Genomic DNA, 23,733 nt, shown 5'->3' with positions numbered 1-23,733 from the left:
AAGCGTGCAGTGTTCCATGTCCACCATCATGATATCATACTAGGTTGAAGCCAGTCTGTAGGATCTGTCATACAGATGCATGTTTTTCAGACAGCTCCAGCTTCCCACTACTGTGTGAGGGTGGGAGGAGTAAATGAACCCATTATTTTGAGACCTTTGGAACAGTTCCCAGCACAATTCAGTCTGAACTGTAAGGGTTCATTGAAATACATACATTTAAATTAAGTACTGGTGGACCTACTCTTAACCATATAGCCTCGGACAACTTACTTTGCCTTTCTAGGACTCAGTTTCTCTGTTGTGAAACAGAGACTTAGACCTATGTCCTTTCTAGATCACCATTGCTGTCTTTGAGGCCAGACCAGAGTCAGTGAGTGAGATGTGAGGGAGGAGGCCATGAGCTCCTCTATCGCTGGCCTGGGGGTAGTGGAGGGCTGAGGTCTCAGAAGAGGAGAGTTTGCTGGAGTACCTGTGTCTCCAGTGTCACCATGCTCCTGAGACTCCTGGAGAGCACTCAGCTTTGTTGACTGTCTTTAATCTTTGCTTTTCTCTATATGAGATGTTGGTATGATTCCTTGTGTTTTACAAGTGAAGCTAATGTCAGGTTGAGCCAAGCCTGATGCTTGATAGCCTTTCCATACAGAGGTCCTTGGGATTTTCTCTTGGAAAGCTTTCAAGAGTAAGGCCATTAGTGGTGAATGTCTTATCTGCCCTTATAGTCTCTTGACTATGAAGTGAATCTCTTGGAATATATGGCTAAACTTAATCAAACCTCTAACCCCCTTCAACCCTAAGCTAACAGTGCTATTATTGCAAGACACTTGAACCCACCAATGTATTTGCTAATGAGGTTACCATTAGAACTGAGTGGTTGTGTGACTAATGACATAGAAACACTTAACTACTACACTCAGTCTTTTTATAACCAAAGATGGTGCACAGCTGGATGTGGTAGTATTTGTCTGTAAATCCCAGCACTCTGGATGGCAGAGGCAGGAGGATCACAAGTATGAGCCCAGCCTGGGTAACTTAGTGAAATTTTGTCTTAAAAAATTAAAATAAAAAAAGGCTGGGGATGTATCTCAGTGTGAAGGCCCTAGGTTCAATCCCTAGTACTACCAAAAAGTAAATAAAGAAGGAGAAAAGCTGGTAGTAAGAGAGAATAGACCCAATCCATGTGCCTACCTATTTTGTGAAACTCTCATTGCCCCACACATTGCTCAGTCGGTTTGAGTCCTATCTTCACAGTGCCAGCTCCTGTAAATGATTTGAAGGTACAGAATCTGTCTTGCAGCATAGTACAGGGCATAGTCAGTTACTAACCAGAGGCAAAAGTGTCTTAGATAAAATGATACGAAGAATAATTACAATAACACATGGATTATGTTTTGTAGATTCTTAAAACAGATCTGTTGTGGGTCAGTACATAAACGACCGCATTACCTAATGGCATGTGTTGTTTCTGATTAACCTGTAGCCCAGTTGCTGTCAGTGTCTGCTGGAGATAACCTCTTTCTGACCTTACCCCAGGACTCCGTGGAGCTGAAGGCCTTGGTTGTACCAGTGCCCCCTGCAGGTAAGAGCTTGCCTTTCCTTGGGAACCTCCAGGCTCAGTGGGGCTGGGGTGTCTTCCAGAGCCACTCTTACAGGTTCTTTACAACACTGAATTGTTTCCGAAACATTCAGTAACATTGCAAACCAGGGTTCCAGGGTGGAAGACAAGGCTTCATGATCATGTGCATCAAAGTTTACTGAAACAGTTTTAAATCTAGGGAGAGCACAGGGAATTAAAGATGGAGCCATCCTTCCACTGGCCAGGATAGAAAGTCAGTGAGTTCGGATGGTACAAAGCAGAGTGTTCTGTTAGAGCAGGAGAGGTTGTCACAGACCAGATCCCGGTCTGCAGTGACTCTGAGAGCCTGAGGTTTCCAGTAGGAGGAGAGGGTGGGAGCCTGCGCCACAGGTGGCTTGGGGATGTGTGGTGTTGGCCACACTGCTCGGAGGTTGTCAGAACCCTCGTGCAGCTCAAGATGTGTCCACAATGCTTTTTCTTCCTCTCTGCTCTCCTGTTCGGTAACAGTTTGACCTATCCCTATGGCCTCTCAAATGCACTCTGAAAACATTTGACTATTTCTTCTTTTTGGCCACATTTTTTATTAGTGTACATAGGTTATACAGATGAATGGGTTTTATTTTGGCAGATTTGTTCATGCGCATAACATACTTTACCCCCCACCCCCGGTTTCGTACGTTCTTTGGGAGTTCAATGTATTTGATTATACTCACGCCCCTATTACCCACCCTGACACCCCACTTCTTCCCCTTTTCTCCCTTCCTCTTGTCTAATCATAGTCTTTCTTCTGCTTTCCTGTCATCTTTTTCAGATTGTACATGTGACATTTGTCTTTCTAAGTTTAACTTATTTTTCTCAATGTGACAATTTCCAGCTCCATCCTTTTTATGGCTGAATAATGCCCTGTGGTATATATACACCGCATTCCTTTATTCATCTTTCTCCCTATCACACATGAGTTGAAATTTTATAAACAGAGATAATATTTGACTTTGCATTTTAATCCCTTGAAATAAAGCACCTCTTACTTTATTGCTATTTGAAGGTGGGAGATAGCTTTAGCTTAACACAGAGATGCTTAATTTATTTTTGTGTCTTTAAATCACCCCCCACAAAGATCAAGTAAGTGGAAATCTCCTTGCATTTTATTAAAAGGACAAAAAATTCAGTGGATGATATTGTTAAACTTATCTGGATAGTCAGGTGTAGCACCCTGGAAACAAAATCATCAAGTGCTAACAGTGAGATTAAGAAAAATTGCTTTGGGCCGGGGATTTAGCTCAGTGGTTCCAGCACCTGCCTCACAAGCACAAGGTCCTAAGTTCGATCCCCGGTACCAAAAAAAAAAAAGAAAGATTGCTTTATTTTGTGTTACCTTTTATATTTTCTACATTTTATGTTGTATATTTTTATAATAAAAATAAATGTTACTTTAAAAAGACATGGAAACCTTGCTATTCACTACTTGGGCAATGGATGAAAGGGCAGTTCAGTAGATCTAAGCAGTGGTGGTGAACCAATGGCACACATGCCACAGCAGCTGTTTGTTATTGAAATCTCTGTAGGGTTCTCCATCACTAATCTAAGGTCATCAGCACTTCTGGGTGTGAGGCTAACATCTCCTTGGCCTCTGCCCAGGCTATGAAATGGCCTCTCAGAATTGTAACTCCTCACATTTCTGATTTGCTCCCAGATACAACCTACAGCTATGAATGGAGCTTGGTAAGCCACCCTGTGGACTACCAAGGTGAACTCAAGCTAGGAAACACAGAGGCTCTTAACCTGTCTCACGTAAGTGCCCGAGATGCATTACAGTTGATAGCACACCATACAATCCACTCAACACTCCTAGCTGCTGAACCCAGAATTCTCTCTTATGATTAAGATCAAAAGAAGAAGCTGGGTGTGGTGGTGCTCACCTATAGTCCCAGCTACTTGGAGGACTAGGCAGGAGGAAGCCCAGGAGTTAGAGGCAGTCTAGGCAGCAGTGTGACTCTGGGTCAAAAATAAATGAAAAGGAGGACATAAAGTTTCAACCATGTAAGTAGACAGGCAGATAGTTAAATAAAGAGGCTTTTGGATAGCTTTTCTTCATTTGGGTTAGCTGGGTGCCCAGCCCACTCTGTGTTCTTGCAATCTTTGCAGCATTAGCAACGCTCTGCTTATCTCTGCTCCCAATCAGGCATATTTCTCAGAGTTGGCCACAATTCCATTCCAGTTTACCTATGCTTTGATGGCCAAATACTGCTCCAAGAGATAAGCACCTCACAAGAAGAAACATGCCCTCTTCCTGGCCCATACAGAGAAATAAACTAGCTCTACTGCTTGAGCTCTAGTTTCCCACCCAGTGACTATGCTGTCTTCTCCTGGGACTCAGCTCCTGGTGCCACCTGGCTCACATCTCCCCATGTCACTCAGCTCCTCTTCTCAGTGTATGCTGCCCAGATTGCTGGCAGCCAGCTTACCAGAGCTGTGCACCAGAAATTCACAATTCTGGGCTAGAAAAGTAGCTCAGTGGTAGAGCACTTACCTAGCATTTATTTGCAAAGCCCTGGGTTCGACCCCCAGCACTGAAAAAAACAAAACAAAAAACTAAAATGGAAGCAGGCTTGGCCTATATGTATGGTTGGGAACCATTTTAGAACTGCAGTGGCATCTGTCACTAAGCTAAGGCCTGCCTTGGTGACCTTTTGTGTCCCAGTGTGTAGGCCTCAAACATGTGGCAGGCAGTCCAGAGACAGCTGGAAGTGGGACTTTTTCCTGAGCCCTCTATATGCTGATATGGGGATTGTGGGCTCTGGGTAGTGGGTCCACTGTGTCTTTTGCACACTTACCTGTGTAATTTTTCCCTGTGTTGCAGCTGTCAGCAGGAGTTTATGCCTTCAAAGTCACCGTTTCTAGTGACAACGCCTTTGGAGAGGGATTCGTCAATGTCACTGTTAAGCCAGGTGAGTTTGTATGAGAGAACAGCTTCTTGTCCCTCAGGTGATCTCAAGTTCTGGCACCTGTATGACATGATTAATATATTTCATTTTCACCTGAGGCTCCACTGTAGAGAAAACATGCAAAGGTTACATTTTCGGTTGTGCTTTTTTCTTTTTCTTTTTCTGCTTTCTGTATAATGCTTGATACTTGCTTAATATGGCTATTCTAGTCTACAAGGTAATTGCTTGCTGACCTTGGGTGGTAACAAATTGTACCTTAGCCTTCTCTGTCTGATGTTTAGTACGGCCTCATGATTCAATTTAAGAGCATGAGAATTTCAAATACAGTCACCCGGACCACTGTGGGCTTTGCAGCCATCACTAACCCTCAGATCAGTTCGTTCATGTGAATTAGAAACAGGTGGCCCTTTGTCACAGCAAGCACAGCCCTGGCTGGGTGACTTGAGCTGATGGCAGGCTATGTCACTGAGCCTGTGTCTCCTTGGAGCCGGTCATCTCCTGCCTTTACCTGGATGTCAGTGACTCTTCCCCTCGCACATTCCCCTCGCCTAGTTACCATCAGCGTAATGCATGGTAGTGGCAGTGGGCAACAGTCAAAGAGATTGGAGAGCCGGCTCATCACAGGAGCTGATACTGGCATCAAGTTTCCTTTTCCTGGGCTTACACAGAAGTGTGAGCCCAAAGTCACCCTCCTGTCATTGGTAGGAAACCAAGGGTTTCCAGAGTCCAGGCCTTCGTAATAAACTCCTTGACAGGACACTTGTAATGGGTCTGTGGAAAGCGGATGATCTGTTTGGTTATTGACACAGGCACACAGCGTGGGCTTAGCTACTGTCCTTTTTTTACTGTCACACAGCTGGAAGAGACAACCTGCCACCCGTAGCTGTTGTTTCTCCTCAAGAGCAAGAGCTCACTCTGCCTCTGACGTTGGCCCTCCTGGACGGCAGCCGTGTGTATCCCCAGATGCTGGGGTCTTTCCTTCCCCTACACTGCGAAGTTTAAGGGGTGCTCTGCCTCGGGGTGGGGGGGACTTGATCAATCATTGCCTCCTTTAGTTTTGATCTTAGAGGTCTTCAGTTTCTCACCTCAGCTTCTGTGTCGCATGCCCACTTGCCCTTCGTTTACATTTCCTTCATTTATACTAAGATGTTCTTTAGGATCCAGCTATTTGATATGAAATTAAAATAATTATTGAAGAGTCTTCTTTGGATGTTTGTGACATGTGTAATTAGCAGTTTTCACTTTAAACAACTGTCAGTGGGTTTGCCTTCAGGGAGTAGGTAGTGTTTCATTTGCTAGTTATTCAGAGTTCATTCCTTTTAGCGGCACATGTGTGACGCAGCCACCACTGAGAACAGACTCTAAACATGTCCTGTGCTTGACTTGGTTCAACAAAATCTGTGTACTCTGCACCTGCATATTATGTGCATCTGATCACAAAGCTAATGCCAAATCTTGTGAGAGTCAAGAGTAGGTGTCCTGGTTGTTGGGTGGAAGGTACTCTGCCAGCCAGCAAATGTATGGGATCACATCCACCTGCCCATTTGCACCTATTCATTATATTTAAAATAAAGCATATTTTCCATGGAAATATTTACATGCCAAAAAGCATCCCATTTTGATTGGCTCAATGTGGCTTAGTTACAATACACTGCTCAGGACTATGAATCTTTCACTTGAACTTGTTCTTTTCTTCAACAACTTCGATGCCACTGGGTCCTTTCCCATTCTGCAATTATATGACTCTGCATGAAACATTTTGTTTCTTCCAAGTGGGAAATTGTCGTGCAGGATACAACCTCTCTGCAGTAAAAGGTGTTTTGTAAATTATGGATAGGCAGCTCTTCCATCCTGAGGGATCTGTCCGATTAGATGCCTGTGTGAAATTGCAAGTAGGGTATCACATGCTGTGACCACGGGCAGTTGAAGCATTTCAGCGTGCTACATTCTGTTCACTCCTGGTTTTTCAAAAGCAACAGCGCCTGTCACTGTGCCTCTGAAATATTCAACTGAGTGGGAACTGCCTCACTCAAACCTGGTGCATATCCAGGAGGAAAAGAGTCCTGGTAATTTAGGGAGCAGGAAAATGCCTCCCTCTTTTCATTATGTAATATATGTCTTTGCCATCTGTGCAAGTGTACAATTCATATAAAAATGGATTTAAATACAGATATTCCTCAGTTCACACCCTGCCTGCTTAACGACTGTTCAGACTTACAATCGAGGCCCCCTGTTTAGACTTATGACCCATCTCTTTTTCTGTACAGTTCTGCACATTTTGTTTATGGAGCCTCGATATCTTTCTTTTGGCACAGTACAACTTTATACATACTGTAATTTTTGCTGATTGTACTGTGCATGACAGTAATTTTATGTTCTGTTATACATTACAGTACTGCATGTAAGAGATGTAAATAAAAGCAAAGTCATCAAGTTGGAGTTTCCCTTGAACATGTCTTTGTTCCGCATGTTGTATCATACATACTATATGCAGTTCCTCATTTATTGACCAATTTAGTTAACGACCTAGTCGCAGGAACAGAACTCAGTTGTTAAACGAGGAGTGTCTCTATGCAGTAAATATGGTTTGCTTTTCCTTTCTTGTGTTTCATTCCAGTTCTTTATCTGTTAATCTTGTAGAAAGTACAGACGATACTAAAATAGTGAGTTATCACTGGGAAGAAGTTAGCGGGCCTTTCTTAGAGGAGAAGACCTCCACTGATTGCCCCATCTTACACTTGTCTCACCTCGTTCCTGGTAACTATACTTTCAGGCAAGTGGGCCCCGCTTTGATTATGATTTCCACTGCTTATGTTTTGACTGTTGCCTTAAATTGATGTGCTGAAAGTGCTGTTTTTCATTTGGATCAAGAGGCAAGGCCAATTTGGTTTCTTGGGGGGGCTTGGTTGGCTGCCTGTGTAGACTGATTATCTTCATCAGTTCACATGAAAAGTGCCTGTTTCCTAGTTGGGGATGTCAGGAATAGTACAGTGATAGCATCTTTTTCTCTGTTGAGTTACTAGCAAAAAGTTTGCATCTTCAGAGTCAAAGTAAAGCGCAGTTGTATGATTATCTGCTAATTGTATAATTATTTTAATCTTTTCCTTTTTACAGTTTTTAAACGTGTAGCTGAAGTACAATAAGCTGCACATATTTAAAGGATGCACATATTTAAAATTTGATGTATTTTGACACAGGCATGTACCTGTGAAACCATCGCCCTAATCAAGATAATACACATTCTCATTGCCCCCCAGAATCCCTCGTGTCCCTTTCCTGTCCATCTTTTCCTCCACTCTCATCCTCTGGCAGGAACTGATCTGCTTTCTGTTGTCATGAATTATTGTGCTGTCTCTGGAATTTGTATTAACAAACATACAGTGTTTATGACTGTTTGCCCGGTTTCTCGCACACGGTGAATGACTGAGATTCATTGTTGCTGTTGTCTGTATCAATGATTTGTTCCCGTTTAGTGTTGGACTCTATTTCAGTGTGTGGTGTAGAGGTGGAGGAAGACTTCCCGAACTTCTATACTCCCTCAGCCATAGGGGAGGGGAAAGTAGAGAAGGTAGATAATTTGAAGGCTTGTAAATGATTGTGAGGAGAATAAATAGGAAGACAGTTCCTTTGGAACTTCAGCTTAAGGGACAGATATTACCTGTAATAGAACCCATCCAGGTGTGTGTACATTCCTCAGTCTTGTTTTGTGCCATCAGTAATGCGTTATCAAAGTGAGAAGGGAAAGAAGTTTACCATGAATATCAAGCCTTCAAATATTCTGCCGCATGTTGGATACTATAGTGATGTATTGTAGTTTCTTAATTCAGCCTCAGTGTTTAATGTTGGAATATCTTTATGGTAAAATTTTGGAGTACAAGTAAAATTTTTGAGTTGGAAGTATATATGTTTTAAAGACATTTGATGCATTTACCAAATTTTCATCAACTTTTTCATCTGAGAAGTTTGTTCATATGAATTTGTGGGAACTTTCTGATATAAAAAGTCTAAGGGGACTTCAAAGTTATTACGAAAATTATTTCTCTAGTACTTTATTGAGGTAAAATTTATATGTGGCAGTATGCCACTTTATGAGATGCTTTTGTTCATTTTTGTTTGATTACTGTTCTCTGTGTGGTTGAGTCGGGTTTCTGCTGCTAACCCACGAAGAAATTCCCTGACTGTCCTGGCTCAGCCTGGTTGAGAAGGAAGAGCCCTGTGAGAGAGGAACTAGAAGTTTGGACCTTAGCAGTGTGGAGTGTGGGCCTTGGTTGTATGGCCTGTGCAGGATGGTGTGGCACCCACTTCCCTCTGGGCTTTCCTGGAGCTTTGTTCTCATCCTGCTGTTTACACTGGTCAGTATCTGTCCTTGCACCTGCTCCCCTCGCTGTCCTGGAAGGGTGGCATGACCTGTTGGTGATTTCACTGTTCTCATTCCGCACTAGAATCCGTTTGCTACCAGAGGGCTAGTGTGGTTTACTTTGCAATAGGAGGGCTGAGCATCAATTCATTCTTGAAATCTTAAAATTGCTTTCAGAGTCTTGAAAATATAATAAGTCCTCTAGAAAAGAACTTAAAAATTCAAAGTTGTGCAACTGAAAATTCATGAGTGATGCCCTGTCTCTAAATGCCCAAGCCAGAAGGCAGGACTTACCCTGGTGACGTTCTTTATCTCAGCTGTTAGGGAGCCCTGGCTTCTGTGTTAGCTGAGAGTGGTTTCTCCATCCAGCTTCTCAAAGACTGCACAGAATTCCAGAAAGGTTAAGCTTTAACATGTGAATATATTCTGACTTAAGAATAAATTAACAGCAAACAGCGAAGCCAACAAAAATATCTTCGGAGGCTGGGGATATAGCTCAGTGCATAGCACCTTCCTGGCAAGGTCAAGGTCCTGAGCTTGATTCCCAGTACCAAAAAAAAAAAAAAAACAAACCTTCAAGTCTATGTGCTTTTCTTAGCTTCATCCTCAAGTCTCTGTTTACACCTGTTCTGAAAACTGAACCCTGGACAGACTAAACTGACCTCATGCCTTAAGATCTGGCATGCTCTTGCAATGTCATCGCGTCCTCTGCTTTTTGTAGGCTGACCGTTACAGACTCAGATGGGGCCACTAACTCCACGACTGCCACCCTAATAGTCAACAGCGCCGTGGACTATCCACCTGTTGCCAGTGCAGGATCGAATCAGACCATTACTTTGCCCCAAAACACCATCACCTTGAACGGAAACCGGAGCAGTGACGATCACCAGATTGTGCTCTATGAGTGGTCCCTGGGCCCCGGCAGTGAGAGCAAAGAGGTGGCCCTGCAGGCAAGTTCCCCACCTGCCTACAGATGTTTCATCGTCTGTCATATCTAGCTGTATGTCCATCTTTCTCTCCGTCCATTCGTCTGTCTGTCCATCCATCCATGCATGTGTGTTTCTCTAAGTCATTTTTGGTTTGGGGCCAGTTACATCTGAAAAATCTGTTTTGTAAAATTGTCTATTAGAGGATTAAACTGACAGAGAAGCAACTCAACACACAAATCTTCTAGGTTACAGTGTATCCCTTTCCCACCCTTAATTAAACAGGCACAGAACAGCAACCAAGGGACCCTATGTTAACTACTAGATCTTGAAGTCAGGTTGGGAGAAAGAAGTCTGACTCAACGGTTGTTAGGCAAATATTTTCATAGTGAAAGAAACTTTAGAAATAATGTAACCTAAAGCTCATTATAAGAACATTATGCTATTTGGTTTTTCATATTTTATTTTATATTTATTTTGATGTTGTTGTTAATTTGAGACAGGGATCTCTGTGTGTACTTCAAGCTGACCTTGAACTCATTATGGAGCCCAGCCTGGCTTAGAACTCACAGTGATCCTCCTGCCTCAGCCTCCTGAGTGCTGGGATTACAGGCATGCACTGCCATACCTGGCCTTGTTCCCCTATTTTAAAAACTCTGTGCTGTCTATCTTGCTTCTCTGTTTGTCTGTCTCTCTTTGTCTCTCTCTCTCTCTCTCTCTCTTGCCCTCACCTCACTCTTGCTCTTGCTCTCTCCCTTTGTCACTGAAGATTGAACTCAGGGCTTTTGCACTGAGCTATACCCCTAGACCTTTTTAGTGTTTTAATTGTGAGTTGGGGTTTGCTAAATGGCTAAGCTGCCCAGGCTGAATTCAAACTTGTGATCCTCCTGCTTCAGCTTCCTGAAGTGCTCAGACCACTGGCATCCAACATGACCCTCTACTCCAGTGAATTCTTCTTAAGAGTTTCTTTGTATCTGTGGGTTTTTTTGTTTAAATTCTTTTATTGGTACATTTTAGGTATATAATACGTTTCCATTTATCATTGGGTGCTTGTACCTGTACATGATGTATCTTGGTTCTTATTTTTTCCCCATTACCTGTGCGCCCTTCACCCCTCCACCCTTCCCTGTTTACATAGACTTCGTTTCCATTTTTTTCTTGTCTCATAATTTTTCCTTTCCCTTCTTTCCTTTCCCCTTCCCCTCTGTATCTGTATTTTGACTTGCTCAAACCTTTTAAGTATATTTGTCTAATACCTAATAACTTTGAAACCTTTGCTCTGTGTTTATGTGTGTGTGTGAGCTGTTTGCTTATACTTTATGATATCTGTTATAGTAACAAACACCTGAGATAATCATCTTATAAAGAGAAATTGTTTATTCTGGCTCACAGTGTCAGAGGTCTCAGTCTGTGGTCATTTGGCCCTGTGGCTTTTGGGCCTGTGGCGAGATAACACATCATGGTAGGAACCAGGTGAAGGAGTTAAAAGCCACTCCCCTGTGGTAGCCAGAAAGCGACAGGAAGACAAAGCCACCAGGGTTCCACAGTCCCCTTCAAGGGCGACCCAGATGACCAGAAGACCTCCCACTAGGCCTTCCTCTTAAAAAGTGTCCACTACCTCCCCATGACCCTGCAGGCTGGGGACCATGGCTTTGACATGTAGGCCTCTGGGGACATTGCAGGTCTAAACTATAGCTTTCTTCTTTTGTGATGGCTGGAGATGATTATTGTTGTTGTCAACCAACTTGGAATTTTTGAGGTTGTGTTATTATTCAAAAGTTTAGTAGCCAAGTGCTCTAACCCTGAGCTGTATTGCCAGCTCTAGAGGATTGTTTTCCTCAGAGTTTAAAAGAAAAATTATTTTTATTATAAAAGTAATATGCGAACAAAAAAGCAGAATCAAAAAACAGTGCAAATAACATCTGGTAAGATAAAAATACACCTTGACCACCAGTGTCCTCCATGTCCCTCCCTAAAGATAATCACTTAGCTCATTCTAGGATGTGTGCCCTGGAATCCTTTCTACGTGTGTGTGTGTGTGTGTGTGTGTGTGTGTGTGTGTGTGTGTGTGTAGCATTACCTATCACAAGTGTACGTGTTGTTCCACAGCTTTCTTTTTTTGCTTAGTATGTTTTTGACATTTTTCATATTAGTACTTGTAAACCTACCTGATTCTTTTAAATTTCATTTATTTACTGTCCTCGAGAGTAACCCAGGCCTTGCATGTGCCACACACATGCTCTACCCAAGACACACCCTAGTCCAAACTTCTTTCTTTTAGACTAGCTTTCATAGTGTAATCCAGTGAATTTGGTCCCTCTCTTGATGGGCATTTAGATCGTTTCCATTTCTCACTATTACAGACTGCTTCAGTTGACATCCACATGCAGTGAGCCTCCTGTACACTTCTTTAGAGGAGATACTGAGGAGAGCTGCTGGTTGAAGAAAGTTCTCATTTTGTACTTTAATACCTGTCGCCATTTTGGCTTCTGAAAAGGCTGTATTGTTTTTCTCTTTTTTTTGGTACCTGGGATTGAACTCAGGTCCTTGCACTTGTAAGGCTTGCAGCAGAACCACTGAGCTAAATCCCTGGCCCAATGCAGTAAAAGCTGTATTGATTTACATTCCATGCTATGAGGATACATGATGGAATTTTAATTACGTTTTTCTGGGTTCCCACATATTTCATCTTCAGGCAGGGTCCCTGTACAAAATAAAATCATTACATTAAGCCATGCCATTTACTTGTGCTGCTTTAACATTGCTCTTTCTTTTTGCTTTCCTCTTGGCGTCCACTCTTCCTTAGGGAGCAGGGACCCCATACCTGCACGTGTCTGCAATGCAGGAAGGGGAGTACACGTTTCAGCTGATCGTGACAGATTCTTCAGGACAGCAGTCCACTGCGGAGGTCACCGTGATTGTCCAGCCTGGTAGGTGAGATGGAGATGAGATTGGCCCCAGAGATGAAATTACAGGGCTTCTAGGCTCTAGCAGCATCCAGTTTGGCACTCATGTTTCTGAGCTTTCAGGAAACAGGGCTGTGGGAGATACTGCTGCACTTAAATCCAGTTTTCTTTGGGATTCTGAATCTCATCTCAACTGGCCTCTAAACCATGGCACGAGGGACACAGTGAGAGCCATGTTAGCACAAGTGTCTCATTGTCCCACTTTGTGGCAGCAAGCCCCAGGGGACCCTGCGGAGCCTGCTAGGTGCATTCCAATATTGGGGTGCTGGCTTCTGCTCAGTCTCCTGTCTGTTTTGGGGTTCACGGAACCCTGCCTACTCAGACTACAGGAGCCTCCTAGGCAGCCAGGGCCAGGCTTCATGGTGGTCTTTGCTTAGAGCCTTTCTCGAAGATGCCTGCTATCCCAGGGTTCTGCGATGGGAACAGCCTCCACCTGGAGATGGGTTATGTATTTTTTCATTTATTCATTCGACTACTTTGTAAAAAGTACTGTTAACGCATTTTAGTGCTTTGGCAGTGACTGCCACAGGTTTTGACTACATGGCTTGTATTTTTAAAACAAAAATTGTATCTATTTATATCAATAACACTAAAAGTAATACTTTGTACTTTTTCCTTCTTCAACATTTAACCAAAATTATTTGACCATTTGCTGTTTGCCAGGCAGTGGGGCTACAAAGGGGACAGGAAGCCCACCCTGCCTGACAAAGCAGGTCTCTGTGCATCAGTGTCTATTTCTTCCCATCCTCCCTCCCTTCCTCTTTCTCTCCTCCTGTGCTTTCTCCCTCCCCACCATCCTGACTCTCTGATGGTCTTCTAAAGGCCCCAGCCTCATGTGCCGCAGGGCCAAGGGCCTCTCGCTGCCTGTGACGCAGGACACTGTTCCCTAGCAGCTGCCTGGTCTCAGTCTGAGTAATTTGCTTTTAAATCAAGGAATCAGGCTTGCAGACTGTGTGCTAAGAGGAAATCCTTTTTCACACTGTTTTTGCCTTCCTAGAAGACAATAGGCCTCCGGTGGCTGTGGCTGGCCCTGATAAGGAGCTGGTCTTCCCGGTGAACAGTGCTACTCTGGATGGGAGCAGGAGCAGCGATGACCATGGCATTGTCCTCTACCGCTGGGAGCACGTCAGGTAGGCTGTGTCACCACAGCTGCTCAGTTCCTGACTGCAGCTGAGTAACAATGCCCTTCTCTGCAGATCGATGCTAAACACTCTGCTTGGTCTTGTCAGGGCTTAAGCATATTTCTAAAAGTAACTGGGTAGAATGGGAAGAGTATGTCAACTGTGGACAGGCAAGACAGCTTTTTGTTGTTGTTGTTGTTGGGTTTTTTTTGGTACCGGGGATCGAACTTGGGTCCTTGTGCTTGCGCAGCAGAAGACAACTTTTTGTTGACAGCTGTTGACAACAGAGGAGGTGGTCGAAAGGGTGGTCTTGGGCAAAGGGTACTTTGGGCTGAGTGGTCCTGTCTCTACTATACCTGCCCGTCCTGCAGTGACTGTGGACAACAGAAATGCAGGGTTTAAGTGGATGCTCAGATTATCTGATACTTCCTGAACTTCACAGCTTAGTCTCATAGCATCCTACATCTAGTGTTTAATACACATGCTAATCCCATTTCCTTTTTAAAGTTGAAAAACTGAGGCTTATAGAGACCAGTGAGATCGCAGGGCCTAGCATTCCAGATAGGAAGAGAAGGGGAGAGGGCGCCCTCCTAGGTCTTTCTGACTCCTACACCCTGACTATTCTGTAATTCTCTTTAGGAGATCCACCATCTGGCTCACTCCCTCCTCCTCCATACCCCACCTAAAGATACGTGGGGAGTTAACCTGATTTTATTCAAAGAAATAGGAGTAGTTTCTGAGGTTCAATTTTCCAAAAATAGATCATTTCACTGACAGCCCAACTAGAAAAAAATAAACATAAACAACAACAACAAAATCCTTTTCCAGGAACCTAGCAGGCACTGCCTGAAATAGGCTTTAGCTTCTGACTGTTACACTGAACTAGAGAAAGCAAGTGAAGAGTCATATGAGAAGAATACTTGTGAGGGTACAAATCACAGGCCTGACATACTCACAGCTCCCTGCCCCTCTTTTTGTCACCACTTTTGTGTTTCACAGAGGCCCCAGTGCAGTGGAGATGGCAAACGGGAACGCAGCAGTAGCCACGGTGACTGGCCTCCAGGTGGGTACCCACCACTTCCGGTTAACAGTGAAGGACCAGCAGGGACTAAGCAGCACATCCACCCTGACCGTGGCCGTGAAGGAGGGTGAGTGGCCCCAACCCGAGGAGGGCTGGGCCTGCCCCACCAAAGCCAGGCTACTGTTTGATTAAAGATGTCGGTATCTGTTTACTTCTTCATAGCAGAGACTGAACTCTGCCTAATCCAGAAGCACAGCCTTCTATTCCTGTGAGCTGTTTTCACATCCGCTCTGCAAAGAGACTATTTCCTTCTGTTTGTGAGGTGCATCTTCTAATAGCTATACTTCCCTTCCAATGGCGACCAAAGACCCATGTCTCTACAACACCATTGTGCTTTGCTTCCTGTCTTCCTTGGAAATTCAAGAGCAGAAATGTTTTCAAGTTCTGTCTTGTTTCTTAATGTGAAACTTGTTGGGTAGACTCCTGCAATTCTGCTTTGGGAACCTGTCTCTTTGTCTGAACTGTGAGCTATTCAAGGTCCTTTGCCTCAAAGATTTCTTCATCTTCTGTATAACACAGAACTAGACGCATGGCAACGTACCTGTTGGTCAGCTGGATGAATTAATGAATGGGTGATGGCAGCATGTTTACGCACAGAGGGGTCAGGAGCGTGCTGGATGATGATTCACACACTGGGTTTGGGGGCAGTGGGGAGAGTTGAGCTCAGCAGCAAAGGGCTGTATGTGCCATCAGTTACCATACAGCCTCAACTTTATCCCCTGGGCAGTTAGGAGAGGCTGAAGCAATTTTATCAGCAAAGTGATGTAGATTTGAGTTTTTCCCCCCAAATATTTTATTGCAGAAAAATTTAACAGCTTTAAAAACAATCTCTATTTGGCCAGTCTTTGGATTCACTTGTCAGTTCATAGTTTATTTTGGTTGGAGCATTTTAAAGCAATGCCTAAATATTCAGCTGTAAGATTTGGATTTCTAAAAAAACAAAATGGGTCAGGGGTGTGGCTCAGTGAGAGAACACATGCTTAGTTTATGTGAGGCCCTGTGACCACAAAAACCAAAAACAGAAAACACAACAGATTGATGAGAAGAGAGGCTCGGGAGGGCGAACAGTTAGAAGGCATTTGTAAATCTGGATATGAGATGATGTGAGCCTCATCTGAGGCCAAAAAGGGGAAAATAGGGAGAAAAAGGATAGGTTGGAAAGACAGTTGAAAACCTAAATTCTCAAGACTCAGGAACTTAATAGATACGGAGGGTAAGAATGGGGGCATCTGAGAGAACACCAGCAACTCCGACTTCAGCATGTGCATGGTGATGGTGTGATGATTGAAATCCTGCTTTGAGAAGGGCAGGTTCTGGGGATGATACTCAGGTTTGGATGTAGTGAATTTGTGCCAAGGGAGCATTGGGTCCAGGGTTCTGAAGTTTGACAGCTCCAAGACAGAAGCGAGTAGAGTCCTCAGTTCCGGTGTGAGTCTACATGGATGCAGATTGAACAGAGGACTTTGGAGTTCAGTTTATTGCCAATATGTTTCTGTTCTTCCTAGTCTTCCTAGAATTAAGCCTCTAACACTAGATCAGTGATGGTGAACCTTTTAGAGACCGAGCGCCCAAACTGCAATCCAAGACCCACTTATTTATTATAAAGTGCCAACTGCTCCTGCTGTACTGTTATCTGATGCTGGCCTGCTGGGGCGATGGTGGGTGACTTGGCTCCCATGCCAACAGAAAAGGCTCTGTGTGCCCGCTGCAGCATGCGTGCCGTAGGTTCGCCACTACTGGACTAGGTTCCACCCTGCTCCCCACATCGTACCTCTGAACAGAGTGTGACAAATGGCTTTTTCTTTGCATGGTGCTGGGGAAGGAACCCTAAGCCTCAGGAATGCAAAGCAAGAGCCCCACCCTGAACTGCACCCCAACCCAAGGAAGTGGGGAACCTGGGAATGGCTCCAGTGTCTCTGTTCCAGCCTGCAGTGTCTGTCCTTAGGATGATCGTGGCTGGGGACTGTGGGGTGTTACCAACACCTTATCAGCACCCTGGGCTGTCCTTGCCCTGTTTTCTGTCACTTGCCTTGTTTTTCAGGAGAACCAGAGCCCTATCTAAGCAAGCGGGAGCTCCCTCATCTCCAAATGGAGGCTGCATATTTGTGACCCCCATTCCAGTGCACCCCAGTCCTGCTCCTTTCTAATGCCCATTCTCCTGAGGGCATTAGATCAGAAATGTCCTTTTCGTGGCCTCATGTATTCTAACACCTGGTCAGAGGTGTGAAAGTCTAATTTTTTAACCATCTTAGCAACACTAGAAATAAAAATATTTCTGTAGCCAGATTGTATGGACCAGTAAAAAATGACCCAGAGTTTCATTTTTAAATGTAATAATAGCTGTATATTTTGTTTTGTTTTTCAGAGCTGGGGATTGAACCCAGAACGTTCACACTGAGCTGTACCCCAGCCCTTTTTTATTTTTTATTCTGAGACAGAATCTCACCAAGTCACTGTTTTATCTAGGCTGGACTTGAACTTGTGACCCTCCTGCCTCAGGTTTCCAGAGTGCTGATGTTACAGGCCTGTGCCACCACACCCAGCTGAGACTATATTTTTTATATTATTTATTTATTTTGGTGGTAATTAGATATCAAACCCAGCTTTATACATGCTAGGCAAGTACTGTACCAGGGACCCACACTTACCCTATCCCTGGAATCTATTTTAAATCAAAATATTTCCACTTTATAAACACTGAGTATAAGTAAGATCATTATTTCTTTTTTTCCAGGGAGAGAAAAACTGTAAGAACATTAGAAGAATTTCCAATGTCCAGGCTATTACCTGCTTTACCTTTTTCATTTCAAATTATACTCAGTTGAGCACGGAGCTTTAATAAAGTCCATATATTATTTATAGGTATTTGGGGCAAAAAGTAACACTTTTTAGATATTTCAAATCTACATATCTGCAAGATGGAATAGTCATGGATGTTTTGTGACATACGTTCTATCACCAATGTTTTAAATCAATTTCTTTGCTTTCATTTTTGCTATATTTGACTTAGAAAATAATAGTCCTCCCAGAGCCCAGGCTGGTGGCAGACATGTTCTTGTGCTTCCCAATAACTCCATTACTTTGGATGGTTCAAGGTCTACTGATGACCAAGGAATTGCGTCCTATCTGTGGATCCGGGACGGCCAGAGTCCAGCAGCTGGAGTGAGTACTTACAGAGCATTGCCCCATCTGCTTTGTGCATTTGTATCAGTTAGCCTGGGCTGCCACAGCAAAACCCTCAGGGCTGGGTGGCTTCAACAACAGGAATGTATTTTCTCAGTTTAGGAGGCTAGGAGGACAAGAGCAACATGCTGAGCTACTTCCACTTCCTGTGAGGTGTCTCTTCCTGGTGCTTCTGCTTCCTGTGAGGTCTCTCTTTCCAGTTTGCAAATGGCAGCTTTCTCACTATGGCCTCACTTGGCAGGGACAGAGAGGAGGTGGGAACACTAGCTTTCATCCCTCTTCCTAGGAGGACAGTCATCCTGTTGGGTCAGGACTCACCCTTGTGACCTCAGTTCCCTCCTTATGGGGCCTGTCTTTAGGAATAGTCCTGGGACCTGAGGGACACACTCTGGTTCAGAGCAACATTTCTGTTAGGCCCTCCTCTCCCCAGGAAAGTGGTTGTGCTTCTACATTGCAGTGTTTTGAGGGCCGAGAGCAGCAAGCTGCTGTCAGATTTAAGCAACACTGAGGTCCTTTCTGAATTTCTTGACCAGACTTTGAAGGGGCAGCATATCATGGCCTGGAGGGACTCTGAAGCCAAGCTTTCTAGTGGGAAGTATGCTGCTCTTTATCTGCCATTCCTCTTTTGTCCCGAGTGGATCCTTCCCTCTTCCTTGTGTCATATCAGAGTGTGTGACAGTCAAGGATTGCTGTGCTGTTCCATTTCCCAGGTGCACGGTGAAATGCGGAGATGGAAAGTGACATTGTTAAGGTCAATGAACTCATCCTTAACTCAGACAGAGGCAGGCTTTTAGCTCCTGGAAGACACTTCTATCCCATTAGATCCCTCTGCCTCTTAGACTATAAATTCAAGTACAACTTCCCTCCTGTTGTAGCTAAAGACTCGAGATCTGCAAGTACTCTTGGAGATGTACCGAGGAGGAGGCACAGGGAAAGAAGTGAAAATGCTCTGTGCTGTCTACAGTGCTTCTAGAATTAATCCATTCAGATAGATGGTAGGTTAGCTTTTAAGTGTAACTATCATGGGTCTCTGTTAAGAGCCTTTACTTTTTACTTTTTACTTTTGAGATAGGGGCTTACTAAGTTGCCAAATTGCCCACGCTGGGCACAGACTTGTGATCCTTCTGCCTCAGCCTTCCAGAATGCTGAGACTACAGGCCTGCGCTACCAGGTCGGGCATACAGCCCTTGCTTTTCATTCCCACCCTTTTGTATTTGCACATTCAGAGCAGGAAATCTTCTCTCATCCTTTGGAGCATCAAAGTACACAGAACAGTGGCTTTTTTCTGGGTCATTTGAAAGGCTGAATGTGAAACACTTTCAGGAGACCCACGCGGGGAGAATTATAAATCTGTGTTTGAAAATAAGACTGATGAAGCCCATGCCTCACCCTGGAGGTCCTTGCCCAATTCAAGTCCTCCACTCTGTTAGATGAAACCAACCATTCAGTCATTCCTAGGAGGTGCTTGGCTACTCTGCTGTGGGAGCTCTGAGGCCTTGGTGACCTGGGAACCACAGGGGACGAGGTGCTGTAGGTCACTCGCCAGCCCCTTCTGCCTCCCCTGATGGTCTGCACACATGAAAGACTGGAACTGAGGTTTGGGAGCAACAGAAGCAGGGACACTGAGGTTGACAACTGCCTGTGATCGTTGTTTTTTCACAGGATGTCATTGGTGGCTCTGACCACAGTGTGGCCCTGCAGCTCACAGATCTGGTGGAGGGTGTCTATACTTTCCACCTGCGAGTCACCGACCCGCATGGGGCCTCGGACACAGACACGGCCACCGTGGAGGTGCGGCCAGGTGCGTTTGCAGGCTGTGAGCTCCCAGAGCCGGCTGCTGCTCGGCCCCAGCTCCTGACAATGTGGCCTGGTGTGGAGGCTTCCTGTGGTGGCCCAGTTCTTGCCACCACCTGCTGGGAGGCTTTTTATGCATTTTGTTTCATGTCCCCAAACTGATCCAGCCTCACTCGGAGCTCAGTAAGAACTGTATCTGGCAGTAAGAGTTTTTTTTCAATGTTGCTTTCCTGCCAGTATAAAGCTGTTCATGTGATGGGGACACGGTGACTTCAGTGCTGGGACTGCAGGGGTTGGTGGCAGCTCAGGGAGGTGCTGTGACCCCCAGTGGAGACCAGGCTGGCAGTGGCCGTGGCGCCCAGGACAGAGCTCTCCTCCTGGTCCCGGGGGAGTCTGAGGCGCCAGAGTTTGAAGTTGGTACAAAGGCTAATTAGACACACTTGGTTATCTTCTGGGGAAAAAAATTAATAGACAACAAACTGGGACAAAACAGAAAAAGTTCTCCCAGAGAGCGGCTCCAGGGTGTTGAAAAGGATTTATGCTAACAGCCAACTCTGGCTACTGCACGAAGACTGGTTCTGAACTGCATGCAGGGCTTGCTCCGCGCACTTTCCAGCTTTGAGCTCCAAGCAGAAACCCTGCGTCTCCCCGTTCACAGACCCCAGTAAAGGCGGCCTGGTGGAGCTCATCCTGCAGGTGGGAGCCGGACAGCTGATGGAGCAACAGAAGGACGCCCTGGTGCGGCGGCTGGCCACGCTGCTGGGCACGCTGGACTCGGACGTGAGGGTGCAAAAGATCCAGCCCCACTCGGATGTGAGGTGCGTATGGCTGCCTGCCCCGGGCAGGACCTCTGCCCCCAGAGCTTCAGCTCTTCCCACATCCAATCAGCAGGACACCACCCACAGCCCTGCTGGTTCCTGTGCACATCTTTAACCCACTGCACTCATAGGCTTTTGTTCTCTCAAAAGACAGAATAAGGACAATGTCTTTCTAAGTCTTTCCTTCCAGTCTTGGTAAATGCTTATTGATTGAGAACGCGCTGAATGAAGGACCTAGGAAGCATGAGAGGAAGCTGATGTTCAGCTCTGGTATTTTTGGAGGGCATGCAAATGGCCTGGGCCCTGTGAAAAGTAAGCATCACCACCAGACTTTCTCCCTGCCCCATACTCACAGGGATTGCAGCTTCTTTCAATGTGAAAGGTTCATTGCTTGCTATTTGCTGTCTTCCAGGAATGTATGAGCATGAAACTCTGGTCTTTAATTCTTTTAAGGTTTTTGCATTTTCTGGGTGCATGCCTATAATCGTACACTCAGGAGGCTGAAGCAGGAGGACAGCTGTGAGTCTAAGCCCAGCCTGGGCTGCATAGTGAGTTCAAGGCCAACCTGAACCACACAGCACAATGCTGTCTCAAACAAACAAACAGAAAAGATTTTGGGATTTAATTGAGCTTTTAGTTTTGAATTCTTGTCTGAGTGGGGTGGGGTGGGAGGAAAAGGAGAGAACATGGGAATGAAAATCTGCTATTCACAGTGTCTCCACGGTGTGAGCTGTTGTCAGCTCTTCTCCTTAGGTCAGTTTTCCAGAGGACCGAGGTTTACTTAGAAAAACACCAGGCAAAACCACGTTCAGTGATTATGATTACTTTGTGCTGCTGTGGATTGGACCCAGGGCCTCGCGCATACGAGGCAAGCACTCCTCCCCTGAACTAGACCCCCACCTCTCTAGCAACTTACAGAACTCTTTCTAAAACGGGGCACACAATTTTTTCCTTACTTTTTGATTAGTACATGTCTGTGGTACATAATGATTATGTTCATTGCAGGAAGCTGGTACATGTATGTACATAATGCATCTTAATTCATTTTTAATCCCTTTGTTCACCCCTTCCTCCATCTCCTAGTCCCCTTCCCATTTGCAAAAGCTCTATCTGGTTGTTTCCAGTTTTCTATTATTTTTCTCTTTATTTATAATTTGAGTTTTTCATATAACCATGTGACATTTAAGCTTATGCATCTGATTTATTTTACTTAACATTGTGGTCTCAAGATGCATTCATTTTCCTACAAATGACTCCAGTGTATCCTTCTTTATGGCGGAGTAGTATTCCACTATGTATAAATACCACAATTTCCTCATTCACTTGTTGATGGACATAGAGGCCACTTTGAAGATTTAGCTACTGAGTTGTGTTGTTACAAACATAGATATGCATGTATCACTATCATATGATGTGTTTTAACTCAGGAAGATACCAAGAAGGGAAATAGCTGGGTCAAATGGAATTTCTATTTGCAGTTTTTTGAGGGATCTCCATACTGACGTCTATGGCAGTTGTACTAGTTTACATTCCCACCAACAATGTAGAAGAGTTCTATTTTCCTCATACCCTCACCACCATTTTTTATTATTTGATTTATTGATAGCCATTCTTTCTGGAATAAGGTGAAATAACAGTATTGCTTGAATTTCCATTTCTGTAATGGCCAGCGATGTTTAATATTTTTTCATGTATTTGTTTGCCATTTGTACTTCTGAGGAAAAGTGTTCATTTCAGTAGCCCATTTTTTGATTGGATCTTTTATTTTGAGGAGTCTAATTTTTTTGAGTTTTTTATATATTCTAGATGTTAGTCCTATGTCCAAGGCGTAGCTGGGAAAATGTTTGCCCATTCTGTAGGTTGTCTCTTCAGTCTGTTGATTGTTTCTTTTGTTATTCAAAAGTTTTAAATTTGGGACAGGGGATTTAGCTCAGTGGTTTCACTGCCTGGCCTGCTGTGCAAGTGCAAGGACCTGAGTGCGATCTCTGTACCAAAAAAACCTCCAAAAGTTTTAAATTTGATATAATCCTATTTGTTGATTCTTGATGTTATTTCTTGTGCAATTAGGGTTCTGTTCAGAAAGTCCTCGCCTATGCCTGTGTCTTCAATAGTTTTACTTATTTATCTTCCAGCAGATTAAATGTTTCTGTTTTAATATTTAGGTCTTTGATCCATTTTTCTTTTAGTGTAGTACATGGTGAGAGATGGGGTCTAGATTCAATCTTCTGCATGTGCTGAGCCACTTATCCCAGTACTATTTTTAAAGAAGCTCTTTCCTCAACGCCTGTTTTTAGCTCCTTTGTTGAACATGCCTAGGGTTGTTTCTGCATCCCCTATTTTGTTCCATTGATCTGTGTGTCTATTTTTGTGCCAATAAAATGCTGTTTTTATCCCTGAAGCTTTGTAATATAACTTGAAATCCAGGGTTATGATGCCTTCTGCTTTGCTCTTGTGTCTTAGAATTGCTTTTACTATTCTGTGTCTCTTCTGGTACCATATGAACTTTAGGATTTTTTGTTTATCTAGTTTTGTGAGGAATGATGTTGGTGGGTTTTTTTGGTACCGGGGATCGAACTTGGGACCTTGCACTTGTGAGGCAGGCACCGGAACCACTGAGCTAAATCCCCGGCCCTGATGTTGGTATTTTGATTGGGATTGTATTGAATCTATGTATCAGTTTTGGTACTATGGCTGTTTTTGACAGTATTAGTACTCTTTCCCTTTCAGTTCCATTAAAGAGTTTGAGGAGTACTGGTATTAGATCTTCCCTGAAATTCTTGTAGAATTCAGTGGAGAATTTATCAGGTCCTTGGCTTTTCTTAGTTAGTAGATTATTTTTTATTACTGCTTTAATTTTGTTGCCTGTTATTCTATTATTCAGAATTTTTGTATCTTCTTGGTTCAGTTTTGTTAATTCATATGTATCTAGGAATCTCCATTTCTTCTGGATTCTCCAATTTATTGGAGTA

General features: G+C 44.1%; 1 protein-coding gene across 8 annotated transcripts in view; it reads left to right on the top strand.

The window, feature by feature from the left end:
* Positions 1–23,733, top strand: part of Kiaa0319 (KIAA0319 ortholog) — a 95,591-nt gene that overhangs the window by 48,909 nt on the left and 22,949 nt on the right. For 6 of the 8 annotated variants that reach the window (XR_015439111.1, XR_015439110.1, XR_002395967.2 and 3 more), the window contains 12 exons: positions 1,478–1,576; positions 3,267–3,364; positions 4,434–4,521; positions 5,375–5,467; positions 7,159–7,291; positions 9,597–9,825; positions 12,608–12,731; positions 13,765–13,897; positions 14,888–15,036; positions 17,980–18,131; positions 19,815–19,953; positions 20,605–20,764. Coding sequence is in view for 5 of the 8 variants with exons in the window: in XM_087181226.1 (XP_087037352.1) it covers positions 1,478–1,576; positions 3,267–3,364; positions 4,434–4,521; positions 5,375–5,467; positions 7,159–7,291; positions 9,597–9,825; positions 12,608–12,731; positions 13,765–13,897; positions 14,888–15,036; positions 17,980–18,131; positions 19,815–19,953; positions 20,605–20,764 (1,597 nt within the window). In the remaining 3 variants the exon portion in view is untranslated. Of the gene's footprint in view, positions 1–1,477; positions 1,577–3,266; positions 3,365–4,433; positions 4,522–5,374; positions 5,468–7,158; positions 7,292–7,311; positions 8,871–9,596; positions 9,826–12,607; positions 12,732–13,764; positions 13,898–14,887; positions 15,037–17,979; positions 18,132–19,814; positions 19,954–20,604; positions 20,765–23,733 lie in introns of those variants that run through there. The other 2 variants (XM_087181227.1, XM_021260561.2) reach the window with 2 other exon arrangements.

This window comes from Heterocephalus glaber, unplaced genomic scaffold, assembly GCF_053883595.1.
Source record: "Heterocephalus glaber isolate CG9 unplaced genomic scaffold, H.glaber_assembly_v1.0 deba00001472, whole genome shotgun sequence".
Taxonomy (NCBI): Eukaryota; Metazoa; Chordata; class Mammalia; order Rodentia; family Bathyergidae; genus Heterocephalus; species Heterocephalus glaber.
This window is presented reverse-complemented; position numbering and strand designations above follow the sequence as displayed.